Source organism: Cherax quadricarinatus, chromosome 7 (assembly GCF_038502225.1).
Source record: "Cherax quadricarinatus isolate ZL_2023a chromosome 7, ASM3850222v1, whole genome shotgun sequence".
NCBI lineage: Eukaryota > Metazoa > Arthropoda > Malacostraca > Decapoda > Parastacidae > Cherax > Cherax quadricarinatus.
Genome location: NC_091298.1, coordinates 15,505,039 through 15,523,130, shown reverse-complemented (window position 1 = coordinate 15,523,130; position 18,092 = coordinate 15,505,039). Strand labels below are relative to the sequence as shown.

The following is an 18,092-nucleotide window of genomic DNA, read 5'->3' as shown; positions in this document are numbered from 1 at the left end:
CTGCCGCATACTAAATATGAAAAACTTAAAGCTAAATAATTTCGACCATGAATTGACAACTTAAAATACAATATACGGCACCATTCATAACACTGAGGCTCAAACTGAGTAATTAATTGCCATAGTATGCCAGAAATTATGCAGTCTAAATACTACGGGCTTTACATTACTGCTAGTCTCGTCAAACTGTAATGCTTTCAGAATGCTTACCCAGAGTACATCCCATTTTTTAAATTAAAGTAATGCTGCATGCAAGTTGTTGACAGAATAGGAATGAGAACGATCACAAACATTGCTTGGGCATAGATCAAACCACAACTAGCGAACGATGAATGACCCACACGGGTTTAGTGCCTCGTGAAATATTGTACACTTACCTTGATCCGTCTTTGGCAGGTTCTTGGGTGGAGCCTGAGACGTGTTGGTCTGGGGCCGGCGTGTGGTCTGGGATGTCCACCATGTGTTGCGGAATCTCGGGCCTCATCGCCCACCGTCTCTGGTATAAGAACTTCACCATTAAGACCTTCCTGGTGTCATCAGTGGTGAGCCTCGTCATCACAGTCTTGGCTGTAATCCTCACCATCTATGCTATTGTCAATCGTCAGCAGCACTACTTTCATCTACTCGAGCAGGCAGAGAACAACCCATGGTATGTGTACTCACTCTATGTCTCTTTTTATGTCTGACTTTCTTGGGTTATCTTTGGTAATCTACACATATGCTGCTATGTATGATTATGTAACTGTATTTATGTGTACCTGTACTTGAATAAACTTACTTATACGGCGTTGTTGATCTAGGCGAGTATAAATAGAAAGTGTGTCTGGCGCTTAGCAGGCGAAGGATCAGATCAGGATGGCATGGGATGCAAAATAAAGACTGCGTTCAATGACCCAAATGGATTTAATGCTTAATATGAATTATTTTTGTCATTGTTATTTACTTGTTAAAATAAATTTGCTATTAAAATTAGTTTGTACCTCAGTAGTGGAGGGTTCAACTCATATCCCAAAGAACCAAGGATCGCTTTTTGGGTGACTGGAAACATGAGTAAATTTATTTAATCAAACAAAAAATCAAAATCTTTATTTCCTTGTAAAGCTTACAATGTGTGGTTTACATGTTATAAAATATTAATTACAAAGAAGGCCACTAGCATGCCTAGGCATGCTAGCGACTTATTTCCATTGGGATCATTAGTGATTTCCATACAGGGGCATCGTAAGGAGGAGGCGGGGGGCGGGCCGCCCCGGGTGACACCATTTAGGGGGTGACACCATAGAGCCTCTAAAGAAGGTATCAGGAGAGCGAGGGAAGGACACACTGAAAGACGGCAGGCAGAAAGAAAGGAGATTGAGAACATCATCACAGAAATAGGTGAAGAAGACATGGACGAGATTGTAAATTTTCAGAGAATAGGGGGGTACTTGAAGGGGAGAAAACGATCGATCAAGCTGATTTTCAGGACAGAAACAGTGCAGAACAGGATCCTCCAAGAGAAACCACGGTTGAAGTACTCAGCAGAATACAAGAGGGTGTTCTTAGACAGAGACAAAACACAAACAGAACGACAGCAGCTGAGGGAGAGGACACAAAAGTGAAAGGAGTTAAGAAGGGAGACAAGGATGGAACCAGCAGAGGTCAATCAGAGCAGGGCAGAGCAACAAGGGCAAGCACATACAGAACCATCCCCAGAACCCCACAACCTATCACACCATCCCAACACAAACTACAATACATACAGCTCCCACCCAACATTCAGCTATAGAATCCCACAGTACACTACCAGGTCCCCCACGCTCACAGGCCCCCCAAACCAGTGTTGGAGAAGAAACTGAAGGTATGGTACACAAATGCTGATGAAATAACAAATAAGTGGGAGGAGTGGCACGAGTCAAAGAAACATTACCGGACATCATAACTCACACAGAAACCAAGCTTACAGGTAAATAACAGATGCCATCTTTCCACCGGGATACCAGATCCTGAGGAAAGACAGAGGGAATAGGTGGGGTGGAGGAGTGGCACTGCTGATCAAAAACCGATGGAATTTTGATGAGCTGGAGAGAAAGGAGACAGTGGAGAAGCAAGTGATTACATAGCGGGAACGCTTCAGTCTGGAGGTCCCAAGGTGGTAATTGCAGTGATATATAACCCACCACAGAACAGCAGGAGGCCAAGGCAAGAGTATGATGAGAGCAATAGAGCAATGGTTGACACACTGGCTGCAGTGGCCAGAAGGGCTCATGCGTGCAGGGCAAAGCTACTAATCATGGGTGACTTTAACCACAAGGAAATCGATTGGGAGAACTTGGAGCCACATGGCGGCCAAGATACATGAAGGGCTAAGATGATGGAGGTGGTAGTTGAAAACTTCATGTACCAACACGTAAAGGACACTACAAGAGAGGAGAGGATGAACGAGCAAGACTGGACCTAGTATTCACCTTGAGTAGTGTAGATATTCAGGACATCACATATGAAAGACCCCTTGGCCAGCGATCATGTGGTTTTAAGCTTCGAATACACAGTAGAGCTACAAGTGGAGGGGGAAGCAGGAAGGCCCGGGCGAATGAAGCCAAACTACAAGAAAGGGGACTACACGGGAATGAGGAACTTCCTGAACGGGGTTCAGTGGGACACAGAACTGGCAGGGAAGCCAGTAAATGAGATGATGGAATATGTAACAACAATATGCAAGGAAGCTGAGGAGAGGTTTGTACCCAAGGGTAACAGGAATAATGAAAAAGCCAGGTTGAGCCCATGGTTCACCCAAAGGTGCAGGGAGGCAAAAATCAAGTGTGCAAGGGAATGGAAGAAGTATAGAAGGCAAGGACCCAGGAGAATAAGGAGGGCAGTCGTAGAGCCAGAAATGAATATGCACAGATAAGAAGGGAAGCCCAACGACAATATGAAAACGACATAGCAGCGAAAGCCAAATCTGACCCGAAGCTGTTATACAGCCACATCAGGAGGAAAACAACAGTCAAGGACCAGGTAATCAGGCTAAGGAAGGAAGGAGGAGAGACAACAAGAAACGACCGTGAATCTCATGTTGAGGAACTCAACATGAGATTCAAAGAAGTGTTCACAGAGGAGACAGAAGTGTGCACAACCGAGGAAGAAGTGAAGAGGCTTCTGAGTGAGCTAGATACCTCAAAGGCAATGGGGCCAGATAACATCTCTCCACGGGTCCTGAGAGAGGGAACAGAGGCGCTATGTGTACCCCTAACAACAATATTCAACACATGTATCCAAACAGGGATATTGCCTGTGGCATGGAAGACAGCAAATGTAGTCCCAATTTTTAAAAAAGGAGACAGACATGAAGCACTAAACTACAGACCAGTGTCACTCACATGCATAGTATACAAAGTCATGGAGAAAATTATCAGGAGAAGAGTGGTGGAACATCTAGAAAGGAATGATCTCATCAACAGCAGCGAACATGGTTTCAGGGACGGGAAATCCTGTGTCATAACCCTACTGGAGTTCTATGACAGGGTGACAGCAGTAAGACAAGAGAGAGAGAGGGGTGGGTAGATTGCATTTTCTTGGACTATAAGAAGGCGTTTGACAGAGTTCCACACAAGAGATTAGTGCAAAAACTGGAGGACCAGACAGGGATAACAGGGAAGGCACTACAATGGATCAGGGAATACTTGTCAGGAAGACAGCAGCGAGTCATGGTACGTGGCGAGGTGTCAGAGTGGGCACCTGTAACCAGCGGGGTCCCACAGGGGTCAGTCCTAGGACCAGTGCTGTTTCTGGTATTTGTGAACGACATAACAGAAGGAATAGACTCCGAAGTGTCCCTATTTGCAGATGACGTGAAGCTGATGAGAAGAATTCATTCGGTCGAAGACCAGGCAGAACTACAAAGAAATCTGGACAGGCTGCAGACCTGGTCCAGCAATTGGCTCCTGGAGTTCAACCCCACCAGGTGCAAAGTCATGAAGATTGGGGAAGGGCAAAGAAGACCGCAGACGGAGTACAGTCTAGGGTGCCAGAGAGTACAAACCTCACTCAAGGAAAAAGATCTTGGGGTGAGTATAACACCAGGCACATCTGAGGCACACATCAACCAAATAACTGCTACAGCATATGGGCGCCTGGCAAACCTCAGAACAGCATTCCGACATCTTAATAAGGAATCGTTCAGGACCCTGTACACTGTACATTAGGCCCATATTGGAGTATGCGGCACCAGTTTGGAACCCATTTCTAGCCAAGCGCGTAAAGAAACTAGAGAAAGTGCAAAGGTTTGCAACAAAACTAGTCCCAGAGCTAAGGGGTATGTCCTACGAGGAGAGGTTAAGGGAAATCGACCTGACGACACTGGAGGACAGGAGAGATAGGGAAGACATGATAACGACATATAAAATACTGAGAGGAATTGACAAGGTGGACAAAGACAGGATGTTCCAGAGATGAGACACAGCAACAAGGGGACACAGTTGGAAGCTGAAGACACAGATGAATCTCAGGGATGTTAGGAAGTATTTCTTCAGCTACAGAGTAGTCAGGAAGTGGAATAGTTTGGGAAGCGATGTAGTGGAGGCAGGATTCATACATGTCTTTAAGCAGAGGTATGATAAAGCTCACGGTTCAAGGAGAGTGACCTAGTAGCGACCAGTGAAGAGGCGGGGCCAGGAGCTTGGACTCGACCCCCGCAACCTCAACTAGGTGAGTACTAATGACCAAAACCATGCTGCAGCAACCTAAGAGAAAAATCCTTCGTTTCTATATAGCCTATTATAGGATTACATTGTCCAAATAGGCCTATATAGGGAAAATCATTGATTTTGATGTGATAGATGATTTTGCAGGATTGAAGCAAGGAAATGAAATATCAAATTGGAACTAGTTTTTTTTCTTTATTTTTCAAGTTTTTTTTTCATTGTTGAAGATGAATAAATGTAGAATCTGTTGGTGTACTCAAAGTGGTGTTTGAGTTTATGTTTCCTCAATATTACTACGATTATTTATCATTAATAAAGTTCGGTTTATGGCCTTTAAACGATCTCATTGCTAAACATTAGTCACTGCTCATGCAGCAGTGATGTACCTACAGTTTACTACCCCTATCCCCCAGCCCTTGGATTTCATGGGGGTGACACCAAAGATGCCACCCCGGGTGACACCAAAGATGCCACCCCGGGTGACACCAAAGATGCCACCCCGGGTGACACCAAAGATGCCACTCCGGGTGACACCAAAGATGCCACCCCGGGTGACACCAAAGATGCCACTCCGGGTGACACCAAAGATGCCACTCCGGGTGACACCAAAGATGCCACCCCGGGTGACACCAAAGATGCCACTCCGGGTGACACCAAAGATGCCACTCCGGGTGACACCAAAGATGCCACTCCGGGTGACACCAAAGATGCCACCCCGGGTGACACCAAAGATGCCACCCCGGGTGACACCAAAGATGCCACCCCGGGTGACACCAAAGATGCCACCCCGGGTGACACCAAAGATGCCACCCCGGGTGACACCAACCCTAGCGACGCCTCTGTTTCCATAATTCACTTACCAGTGACGGGGTTCCTATGAGTTAATCATCTGTTGTAGACCACTTCCTGAGGAGAGTGTTGATGTAAACCGCTTGTTCTATTTTTAAATAAATATAATAATAATAATAATAATAATATAATATCTTTATTTCTACAAGTACATGTACAAGGTATACAGGCCTAGCTGACATCAATGACATACTACTATATAGAAAACCTCTTGTTATGCTGAGCATTTCGGGCAAATTAGGTCAGTTTTGTCCCAGGATGCGACCCACACCAGTCGACTAACTCCCGGGTACCCATTTTATACTGATGAGTGAACATGGACAGCAGGTGTCCTATGGAAACACGTCCCTAATGTTTTCCAGCCGTACCGGAGAAAATTCGAACTCCGGACCTCAGTGTGTGAGCTGAGTGCGCTAGCGACCGAGCTACGGGACATTTAAAAAAGTATTACAAAGAGTAACTCAAACATGAGTACTGACCTTTAACTCTAAAAATATGTGAGAGGTTTATTATAGTGGATGTTTTGAAGCGTAATGTCCTTAGAGGTCATACAGTGTCTGGAGAATGTGAGGCAGTTAAGTTTAATCAAAGAAAGAGAATAGCTGCTTCATTTTTCCTGAAACAAAAGCTCTTCCCTAACTTCAAGACATCCCCCCAAGGGTATTAAAAGTTGAATTATTTCATTAGTATTTTATTCATAATATAACAATAAATCCGTATAAGTAATTGTGATTTTACCAGCTTAGCAGTCAGTGAGCTTGCTACAGTACTTCTATTATTATTTACATATATCTAGCCTTGATTTAACACCTCACCAGTATTATTTATATCGGAGGATCGAGACTTCAGTCCGCCATGCACTAACGGACCTACACTGTTTAGCGCTTTACATAAATGACATGTAATATTTTTTTACACGGACAAGTTTCACAGGCTAAGAACTGTTATTCTACCTCAGCTCATTTATCTCCTTTGCTCTCCCACATTGTCCTTTGTCTCCCTGATGCTGCGAATACACGAAAATACTTGAGAACATTGTTTATTTTCATTGTGGACGATTACAACTTCACGAATCACATGCAGTTTGTGTTTTTTGTATATTATTCACTAGAGTTGGATTATGTGCAGGTTCCAGCCCTACGACTTGGACAGAGAGCACCGCTTGACGTTGAGTGTGAGCGCCAACCAGCTGGTGGGGTTCACCTTGGAACTAGTGCTGTCACTTTGGTCCACCAAGGTTGGCTGGAGAGGAGTTCATGCCCCAGAGTTCAGCGCCGCCAGAAGGGAAGCCATGGCTGATGACTGTCACAGCGTAGCATCCCTGCCTCACCCAGGCCAGCAGGTACCTCTCGCTGCTATCTACCAGCTACTTCAGGTAAGCCTTGCTCATATAATGTTTCCTTTAGCTACATTATAGGGGTATACAGAGTTGGATTACCAGTTAAGTTAGGGGACTGTAATAATAACTTAGATTTAATATAATTTCAGGGTTTGAGTGTATAGCATACCTCAGCATTTCGGTTATTAAATTTAGTTCATGCGATATTTCCTTTAAATTTGCTATTATCAACCTATTGCGCAAACTCAATCCCACCGAGGTCGGGTTACTCGAAAAAGAAGAATTACTTTCACCATCATTCAATCTATCACTGTCTTGTCAGAGGTGCACCCCTCCCTTTGAAGGATAAGTAAATACATACTACTGCTTCCGGCTGTTGATGATTCTAGTATATTATAATAGTATCACATGCACAAGACGAATGTTGCTTTCAAACACTTTCAACAATCCCTGCATTTTTCTGACTTCTTTAAAAATTAAACTACAGTTATTTTGTCTGTAATCCTGTTCTTTTTTGCTTCAGGCTCACCCAGAACTGCTTGGAAGCAAAACTTTGGGAGGTGGTCTTGGAACACAATGGTCAACAGGGTTAGATGACCGCCCACCCTACAATTCAATGGATTATCAGGAGCGAGTCAGTCGGTTTTTATCCCATGCAATAGAAGACCAGAATACATCCTTCAGCAGATCACCCTCGACACTTCGGAGGGAGACTCGGCGAGCACCTTCTCCAATAACATCGTCTCCTACAGCATCTTGCACTGTCTCAGGTAGTGGTGGTAGAGGCAGCCCAGCTGAAACTGTTATCATGCTTGCTGGGAGTCCAGGACAAAAACATAATTTAAGTATAAAGGACAACTTCGTCAATGAAAATAAGCATAGGAACAATAAAGCTCAGAGAATGGAACATAAACCTAATAGTGAGCACAAGGTTAAAGCACCGGCACCAAAGATTAAAATAAAAGAGAGTGAAAAATCAGTAGAAAACAATAAGCTTCAGGAAACACAAATTACTAAGGTTATCAATTCCAGTGGTGGTGAAAATAAAATAAATGTAGAAAACAAAAAAATATCAGATGCAGATATAAAAAAGAGCAAAGATGAAGCGAAAGATAGAGCAGCCAAAGAACAAGAGGTGCATGTAAATTCAAAACAATTCCCTGAACCTAATGTGAGTAAAACAAATGCTGAAGACCATAAAACATATAAAAATACAGAGGAATGCAAAATAGTCGAAGAAGATGAAGTGACGGAAACATCAATAAAAGAGGAAAATGCAAAACAAGAAAACAAAATTGAAGACAAACTTGCCAGAGCTGTAGATACCGCTGAAGAAAATAAAAGTTGTGTGAAAACAGAAAAAGATGTGATTATCGAAAGAAGTGAGTCATCTAAAACTATAAATGACAAAATTAGTAAATGTGATGATGTTAGTACTGCAGACCACTCAGAAATAGTTGCTTATATACAACCTCCATGTCAGTTTCAAGATAAAATATTTGCTGAACAAGAAAAACAATGAGTGCTAAAACAGTACTTCAAATTATCTAATTTTGTTTACCTTCTAATCTATATATGTTTAGGCACAAAATATTTACCATTTCTAGCTTGAGTTTACATATAGCTTAGTGCTATAGATGCCTGAAATATGTATACTGTATGTGACTAAACATCTTAATATCAAAATGTTTTCCCAATAAAAGCTATTCTTTAAACATTTCACTATGTTTACAGTATGCAATTTGGATCCAGCTCTGAATAGGCAACTAAAATAAATCATGGTCACTTCGTCTGACTTTTTTTTTCAACAAATCGGCCGTCTCCCACCGAGGCAGGGTGACCCAGAAAGAAAGAAAATTCCCAAAAAGAAAATACTTTCATCATCATTCAACACTTTCACCACAATCATACATAATCAGTGATTTTTTGCAGAGGCACCCAGATACAACAGTTTAGAGGCATATATAAAGATATATAACATATCCCTCCACATTGCCAATATCCCAAACCCCTCCTTTAAAGTGCAGGCATTGTATTTCCCATTTCCAGTACTCAAGTCCGGCTATATAAAAATAACCGGGTTCCCTGAATCCCTTCACTAAATATTACCCTGCTCACACTCTAACAGCTTGTCAGGTCCCAAAAACCATTCGTCTCCATTCACTCCTATCTAACACGCTCACGCACGCTTGCTGGAAGTCCAAGCCCCTCGCGGGGTAGGGGGTCGAGGACGACCCCCTACCCCGCCTTCCTTCCCCTACAGATTTATACACTCTCCATGTCATTCTACTTTGATCCATTCTCTCTAAATGACCAAACCACCTCAGCAACCCCTCATCAGCCCTCTGACTAATACTTTTAACTCCACACCTCCTAATTTCCACACTCCGAATTTTCTGCATATTTACACCACACATTGCCCTTAGACGGGACATATCCACTGCCTCCAACCGCCTCCTCGCTGCAGCATTTACAACCCAAGCTTCACACCCATATAAGAGATTTGGTACCACTATACTCTCATACATTCCCTTCTTTGCCTCCATAAATAACGTTTTCTTGTCTCCACATATACCTCAACGTACCACTCACTTTTTTTCCTTCATCAATTCTATGGTTAACCTCAGCCTTCATAAATCCATCCGTTGACACATCAACTCCCAAGTATCTGAAAACATTCACTTCTTCCATACTCCCTCTCCCCAATGTGATATCCAATTTTTCTTCATTTAAATCATGTGATACCTTCATCACCTTACTCTTATCTATCTTCACTCTCAACTTTCTACCTATACACACACTCCCAAACTCGTCCACTAACCTTTGCAACTTTTCTTTAGAATCTCCCATAAGCACAGTATCATCAGCAAAAAGTAACTGTGTCAACTCCCATTTTGTATTTGATTCCCCATAATTTAATCCCACCCCTCTCCCCAACACCCGTAGCATTTACTTCTTTTACAACCCCATCTATAAATATACATTACACAACCATAGTGGCATTACACATCCCTGTCTAAGACCTACCTTTACCGGGAAGTAATTTCCCTCTCTTTTATACACCCTAACCTGAGCCTCACTATCCTCATAAAAACTCTTTACAGCATTTAATAACTTACTACCTATTCCATATACATGTACTTGCAACATCTGCCACATTGCTCCCCTATCCACTCTATCATATGCCTTTTCTAAATCCATAAATGCAATGAAAACTTCCCTACCTTTATCTAAATACTGTTCACTTATATGCTTAAATGTAAACACTTGATCTACACATCCCCTACCCACTCTAAAGTCTCCTTACTCTTCCGAAATCCTACTCTGTCTTACCTCTAATTCTTTCAATAATAACCCTACTATACACTTTTCCTGGTATACTCAGTTAACTTATTCCCCTATAATTTTTACAACCTCTTTTGTCTCCCTTCCCTTTATATAAAGGAGCTATACAAGCTCTCTGCCAATCACTAGGTACCTTCCCCTCTTTCATACATTTATTAAACAAAAATGCCAACCACTCCAACACTACATACCCTTTCGCTTTTAACATTTCTGTCATGATCCCGTCAGTTCCAGCTGCTTTACCCCCTTTCAGTCTACGTAATGCCTCACGTACCTCCCCCACACTCACATCCTGCTCTTCTTCACTCCTAAAAGATGTTATACCTCCCTGACCAGTGCATGAAATTACCGCCTCCCTTTCTTTATCGACATTTAAAAGTTCCTCAAAATATTCCCACCATCTATCCAATACCTCCAGCTCACCATCTACTAACTCCCCTACTCTGTTTTTAACTGAGAAATACATTCGTTCCCTAGGCTTTCTTAACTTGTTTATCTCACCCAAAAATTTTTTCTTATTTTCATCAAAATTTCTTGACAGTGCCTCTCCCACTCTATCATCTGCTCTCCTTTTGCACTCTCTCACCACTCTCTTCACCTTTCTTTTACTCTCCATACACTCTGCTCTTCTTATAACACTTCTGCTTTGTAAAAACCTCTCATAATCTTCCTTTTTCTCTTTTATCACACCCTTTACTTCATCATTCCACCAATCACTCATCTTTCCTCCTGCACCCACCTTCCTATAACCACAAACTTCTGCACCACATTCTAATACTGCATTTTTAAACTATTCCAACCCTCTTTAACCCCCCACTACTCATACTTGCACCAGCCCACCTTTCTGCCAATAGTTGCTTATATCTCACCCTATCCTAGGTAATTAACACACGTTACTATGTATGATAATTTGTTTAACTGTATTTATATGTACCTGTACCTAAATAAACTTGTTTACTTACTAATCAGTACCCGTTCAGTACCAGATAATACTGTATGTAGCATAGTGCAATCTGTTTAGTGCCTTATGTAGAAGTAGGTGTCAGCACTCAAGGAGAGTAGAGTAACTGGATAGCATCGGCGATACAGTCACTATCAGGGTACAGGAATCATTACCAGCTCCTAAGGCCCTTTGTTACACTGTGCACTGAAGTTTTATGTAGTATATAATTTATAATGAATGCCATGTGCCCCTGTGATGTCCCAAAGACATTTTCACTTCTCATGTCCCTTCTGATCTAGAGCTTTGTGCTACATGTGCTCTCTTTGAGCACTTACAATTACTGTATTTATACATAGGGCATTTTACAGCATGAACTATACCATATATGCAGTATATTCTCATAGTTTCCCTGATTACAGTTCGTTTATGACCATATTGCTGTGGCCATCCTTGATGGGTTTCAGTTTCGTCAAGGTGGCCACAGCCCACAGCAAAATTCTGTTGTTAATTTGTAACGTACAATGTTTTGTACATAAATTGGAAGGGATCTCCTGAAATTCCTACCTCAGTTTCCAATTCCATGCAATCTGAACAATTTGTTCTTGCTCTTCAGGTGATAGTGGTAGGTCACGTGGGCACCCCCTTCTCCTGAGTCTTCTCCCATTTTCCAAGATTTCACTTCCTTGCCTTCTTCCTCCCTTCCACAGTGTATCATTCCTCAAGTTTCTGTGACTCTTTCTTTGTCACTTTTCAGTGAATGGCCCAGATCTGTCACATCCTCCTATGATGAATGCTGAAGATACAAGCTCCAGTCTCTTTGAAGATTTGTCTCCACCTGACATGATCATTAAGCATCACATTATCAAGCCTATTGCAATAGAGTTTATTCCACATACTGCTAATTCCTCCACCCTTCTATTGCCTCTTCACAACCTACTAATTTTCTTTTACATCTTACTCACCAATAAATTTTAGTGACCTCTTATCTGTTGCCATCAGAATCTGACATCATTGATCATTTGTCCACATAGCTTTTCACGCAACTTTTTTGTTTATTTAACCTATGTCTGTTTTACAGTGAAATATTAAGAGGATACAGGAAAAATTGGGTAGAGCTTCAGGTGCTGATCTCCCTGTTTTCTCCTGTAATATGCATTTGTCTTTAAGAAACAAGAAGCAACTCTGCCAGGTTATTGGCTTTTCATTCATGGGCTGCATTTCTCTAGTCTGTTCCTTGTTCTCCTCAAGTCTCCTACATTGATAATGTACTTTTAGTGTACACTGATGTTCCATATACTAGATTGCTTATCCAAACTCTCACTTGATTATTCCATGACTGTTTTGATAAGTGCTACACAATGTACTTTTCTCATCTCTTTAGATGCCCTGCAATTTCTACTGTCATCTATACCTGAACCTTGTTTAGCTATCAAACTTTGGGTAAGCCCAGTCCCTGAGCCCATACCCACAGGATGGGTATGGAGTGCATAATGGATATTAAACTGATTCATTACTTGTTTTAGATGGTAACTACCATCATTTTATTTGAGATAGGTCCCATTGTGACTCATGATGACCCATTTTGTTCATTCTTACCTCTTCACCTGTGTCCTAAATACGTATTGGGACGTTGACTCATGTTGGCACACAAACTCAAATTCCTTTGTGTAACAAGTTCTAGATTTGCTCAACTTCTGCAGCTCTGGACTTGAATTGGGAGGCAGTAAATGATCTTCATGGGAGTACCCACTATTCTATCATTTTTACTTTCCATTCCCAAACCTCTCATCGCTGCTCCCGGTGTCACTCAGAATATTAAATTGATTTCTTTTTCACATAGTACATATCTCTTCCTTCTCTTACCATGGATGCCTCCTCCATTCATGATTATTATGATTACATTGAAAATATGCATGTGCTAAACCTGAATGGAGTTAGCACATGCTGATAAGTATTTTTATAAATGCATACCTTGGTGGTTAACAGACTGCGCTAGAGCCTTCCAAATCAAACATGCAAAATGTAACTTGTCTGATATACAATACTGCCTGCTATTTAGATAATTAAACAAGTAGGAGCACATGCCTGATGTGTCATATGAACAGCTACATATGTATATGTTTCAACTTTAAATGCCACCACTTCTTTTAATGAAGTGTGGAAAAAAGGTGCAAAAATAGGGAGACAAGTACTCGCCTCAGTCAGCTCATCTTTCACATTGCTGGTGCAGAATTAGTGGATCCAACTGAAGTCACAAACACAATTGAATATCACTACCTGAGTCTACTGTGGGCAACACCTGTCTCCTGACTTTTTGTCTAAATCCTACTGTGCCTCTATTACTGTACTTTAGACTTTACAAGATCTTTGGAGCTGATTCATCACATCCCATCATCCTTCATGCTCAATACTGACTGTCACTTCTTTAGTAAGCATAAAATCATTAGTCTTTATGAGTCCCAAGTTATTCTGGTGTTTGGGGCAATAAACTGGGTCTTTTTTGCACGTTCTGTAGTTAAGGACCTATCAATCTCACAGGAATCTGCCCTTTTCAGACTATTTTTCCAGTTTTGTCTCAGATCACTTGGACATTATGATGATCAAAAAGAAGCACTAAACCTACAAGGGTCATATCACTTGGACAGATGGGCACTTCATTGGTCTGGGTAAGAAAACAAGCTGTTATTGATCAAACCCTAGTCTAGGTCTTGGTTGGCTTCCTTTCATTACCATCATGTTTGGGAAATGGTTCTTATGTGATTGTCTAGTGGCCACAACACTATCGCAAGGAGAGGTGCCCAGTTTATTTTTTTTTTTTTTTTTTTTTTAGTGCCTGGGTGTCTTCACTCTGGCTCCTCTCCTTTTGAAAAGCCCTTCCCTCAGCCCAAAGACACTGACATTTTGACTGATACTGACCTGTTATGCCAACGTTGTTTATTTCTCAGCCTTGTAGTGCTTTACGACCAGTATAGATTTGGCACATTTTTATAATGATAATGCCACCCTGCCTCAGTGTTAAAAAATAATAATAATCCTGTGCAACAAATAGTTTAAGTGAAAATAATTAATACAGTATTACCTTCATTTTTTAAGAATAAGTCTACACGTTCCTGTACATTTTTCTATTTTAGTATATTGTACATTACTTAGGTATGATAAAATATTCTCTCAACATGCCTATTAATTATATTATAATTGCTGATTGTGTAAATATGCACCTGTATATTTCAAGAAAATAATCTGATAAGAGTACAGTAACTTTACAAATAATTTAAAAAAATAAGATTACATTTTTTATGTACATAAACTACAACATACGCTAATCTTTGCCTCATTTTGTATTGTGAAAAAGTATATGTTGTAAAAAGCCTAGAAAAATGTGATATTGTATTGCAATAAACAATAAAATTATATATATAGTGTATGTGATGTATATTATTAATTACCTTATCAAGATGCTTAAGGTAATTATTATTACTGTACATTCATGGAGAGTGCTAAACCCATAGGGACCATACAGCACCTAGGTGAATGGAAGGCATTCAGACTCAATTCAAGGAATTGGAACACAGGTCCAATTCCTTAGATCAGAGCCGTCACCAGCATCAAGGAACCATCCTTGAAGGCTTAAGATAATACAACAGTATTTACATTAAGCATATATGTGAACAGTATTTAGATAAAGGTAGGGAAGTTTTTATTGCATTTATGGATTTAGAAAAGGCATATGATAGACTGGATAGAGGAGCAATGTGGCAGATGTTGCAAGTATATGGAATAGGTGGTAAGTTACTAAATGCTGTAAAGAGTTTTTTATGAGGATAGTGAGGCTCAGGTTAGAGTGTGTAGGAGAGAGGGAGACTACTTCCTGGTAAAAGTAGGTCTTAGATAGGGATGTGTAATGTCACCATGGTTGTTTAATATATTTATAGATGGGGTTGTAAAAGAAGTAAATGCTAGGGTGTTCGGGAGAGGGGTGGGATTAAATTTTCGGGAATTAAATACAAAATGGGAATTGACACAGTTGCTTTTTGCTGATGATACTGTGCTTATGGGAGATTCTAAAGAAAAATTGCGAAGGTTAGTGGATGACTTTGGGAGTGTGTGTAAAGGTAGAAAGTTGAAAGCTAAAATAGAAAAGAGTATGGTGATGAGGGTATCAAATTATTTAGATAAAGAAAAATTGGATATCAAATTGGGGAGGAGGAGTATGGAAGAAGTGAATGTTTTCAGATACTTGGGAGTTGACGTGTCGGCGGATGGATTTATGAAGGATGAAGTTAATCATAGAATTGATGAGGAAAAAAAAGGTGAGTGGTGCGTTGAGGTATATGTGGAGAAAAAAAACGTTATCTATAGAGGCAAAGAAGGGAATGTATGAAAGTATAGTAGTACCAACACTCTTATATGGGTGTGAGGCTTGGGTTGTGAATGCAAAAGCAAAGAAGCGGTTGGAGGTAGTGGAGATGTCCTGTCTAAGGACAATGTGTGGTGTAAATATTATGCAGGAAATTCGGAGTGTGGAAATTAGGAGAAGGTGTGGAGTTAATAAAAGTATTAGTTAGAGGGCTGAAGAGGGGTTGTTGAGGTGGTTTGGTCAATTAGAGAGAATGGATCAAAGTAGAATGACACGGAGAGCATTTAAATCTGTAGGGGTAGGAAGGCGGGGTAGGGGTCGTCCTCAAAAAGGTTGGAAGGAAGGGGTAAGGGAGTTTTTTTTGAGCAGGGGCTTGAACTTCCAGCAGGCGTGCGGGAGCGTGTTCGATAGGAGTGAATGGAGACGAATGGTATTTGGGACGGCAGACTTGTTAAAAACAAAAAAATCAACAAGTTGGCCGTCTCCCACCGAGGCAGGGTGACCCAAAAAGAAAGAAAATCCCCAAAAACAAAATACTTTCATCATCATTCAAAACTTTCACCTCACTCACACATAATCACTGTTTTTACAGAGGTGCTCAGAATACAACGGTTTAGAAGTATATACGTATATAGACACACAACATATCCCTCCAAACTGCCAATATCCCAAACCCCTCCTTTAAAGTGCAGGCATTGTATTTCCCATTTCCAGGATTTGAGTCCGGCTATATAAAAATAACCGGTTTCCCTGAATCCCTTCACTAATTATTACCCTGCTCACACTCCAACAGATCGTCAGGTCCCAAATACCATTCGTCTCCATTCACTCCTATTTAACATGCTCACGCACACTTGCTGCAAGTCTAAGCCCCTCGCCCACATAACCTCCTTTACCTCCTCCCTCCAACCTTTTCGAGGACGACCCCTACCCCGCCTTCCTTTCCCTACAGATTTATGCGCTGTCCATGTCATTCTACTTTCATCCATTCTCTCTAAATGACCAAACCACCTCAACAACCCCTCTTCAGCCCTCTGATTAATACTTTTATTAGCTCCACACCTTCTCCTAATTTCCACACTCCGAATTTTCTGCATAATATTTACACCACACATTGCCCTTAGACAGGACATCTCCACTGCCTCCAACCGCCTCCTCGCTGCAGCATTTACAACCCAAGCTTCACACCCATATAAGAGTGTTGGTACTACTATACTTTCGTACATTCCCTTCTTTGCCTCCATAGATAACTTTTTTGTCTCCACATATACCTCAATGCACCACTCGCCTTTTTTCCTTTATCAATTCTATGATTAACCTCGTCCTTCATAAATCCACCCGCTGACACGTCAACTCCCAAATATCTGAAAACATTCACTTCTTCCATACTCCTCCTTCCCAATTTGATATCTAATTTTTCTTTATCTAAATCATTTGATACCCTCATCACCTTACTCTTTTCTATGTTCACTTTCAACTTTCTGCCTTTACACACACTCCCAAACTCGTCCACTCACCTTCGCAATTTTTCTTTAGAATCTCCCATAAGCACAGTATCAACAGCAAAAAGTAACTGTGTCAATTCCCATTTTGTATTTGATTCCCCATAATTTAATCCCACCCCTCTCCCGAACACCCTAGCATTTACTTCTTTTACAACCCCATCTATAAATATATTAACCATGGTGACATTACACATCCCTGTCTAAGAGCTACTTTTACCGGGAAGTAATTTCCCTCTCTTCTACACACGTTGTGCAACATCATGGAATCTTGATTCTAAGGACATGTACATAGCCTTCACGACTACGACAACTACTACTACTACTACAACTAACCCATCTCTTTGGGAAGGACCTACTTCCACTGGGAATCCCGCCTACCAGTGACTATGCCCTCGTCTGCTACACCTGATGTTAGTATATAAGCGCCGGTCTCCTTACATCTGCTTCAGAATCTCCACGACTACGGTGCTCTTCGCACCTACTCCTAGGTTGAGGGACTGATTACCTCATCTTCTGCATATAGTCCTACTGTCTTCAAGTTATGTCCTGGAATTTGTATTGATAAAGCCATTGGATGGCGAAACGTCTACAATAAAGATACCCAGATGTTGCACAAGTGTCTTAATTTCACCTCTTCTACACACAGAGGCGTCGTTAGGGGGGGGGGCCGTCACGGGTGACACCAAAGAGCCTCTAAAGAAGATGACACTAAGAACATAAGAAATGAGGAATACTGCAGCAGGCCTACTGGCCCATACTTGGCAGTGCTGCAGCAACATAAGAGAAAAATCCTTTGTTTCTACATAGCCTATTATATGATTACAGAGTACAAATCGGCCTATATAGGGAAAATCAATGACGCTATATGATAAACTACGATAAATCGATAATTTTATTTATGATGTTTTGGAAAAACCCTTAATCGCCCTGGCATCACTATGATCAGTCATCAGTGACGTTACTTACTGTGTCTGCTGCACCGCCCACCAGTGAGTTTGGTCCAGGTGGTGTATATGTGTCTGCTGCACCGCCCACCAGTGAGTTTGGTCCAGGTGATGTATATGTGTCTGCT

General features: G+C 41.3%; 1 protein-coding gene across 3 annotated transcripts in view; it reads left to right on the top strand.

Moving 5' to 3' along the window:
- The window catches only part of LOC128690637 (enolase-phosphatase E1-like), a 64,251-nt gene extending 49,677 nt beyond the window's left edge, over positions 1-14,574 (top strand). For all 3 annotated transcript variants that reach the window (XM_070082324.1, XM_070082325.1, XM_053779371.2), the window contains 3 exons: positions 397-649; positions 6,660-6,906; positions 7,394-14,574. In XM_070082324.1, coding sequence (XP_069938425.1) covers positions 397-649; positions 6,660-6,906; positions 7,394-8,392 — 1,499 coding nt within the window. In that variant the 3' untranslated portion in view covers positions 8,393-14,574. The remainder of the gene's footprint in view (positions 1-396; positions 650-6,659; positions 6,907-7,393) is intronic.
- Positions 14,575-18,092: the final 3,518 nt, after the last annotated feature.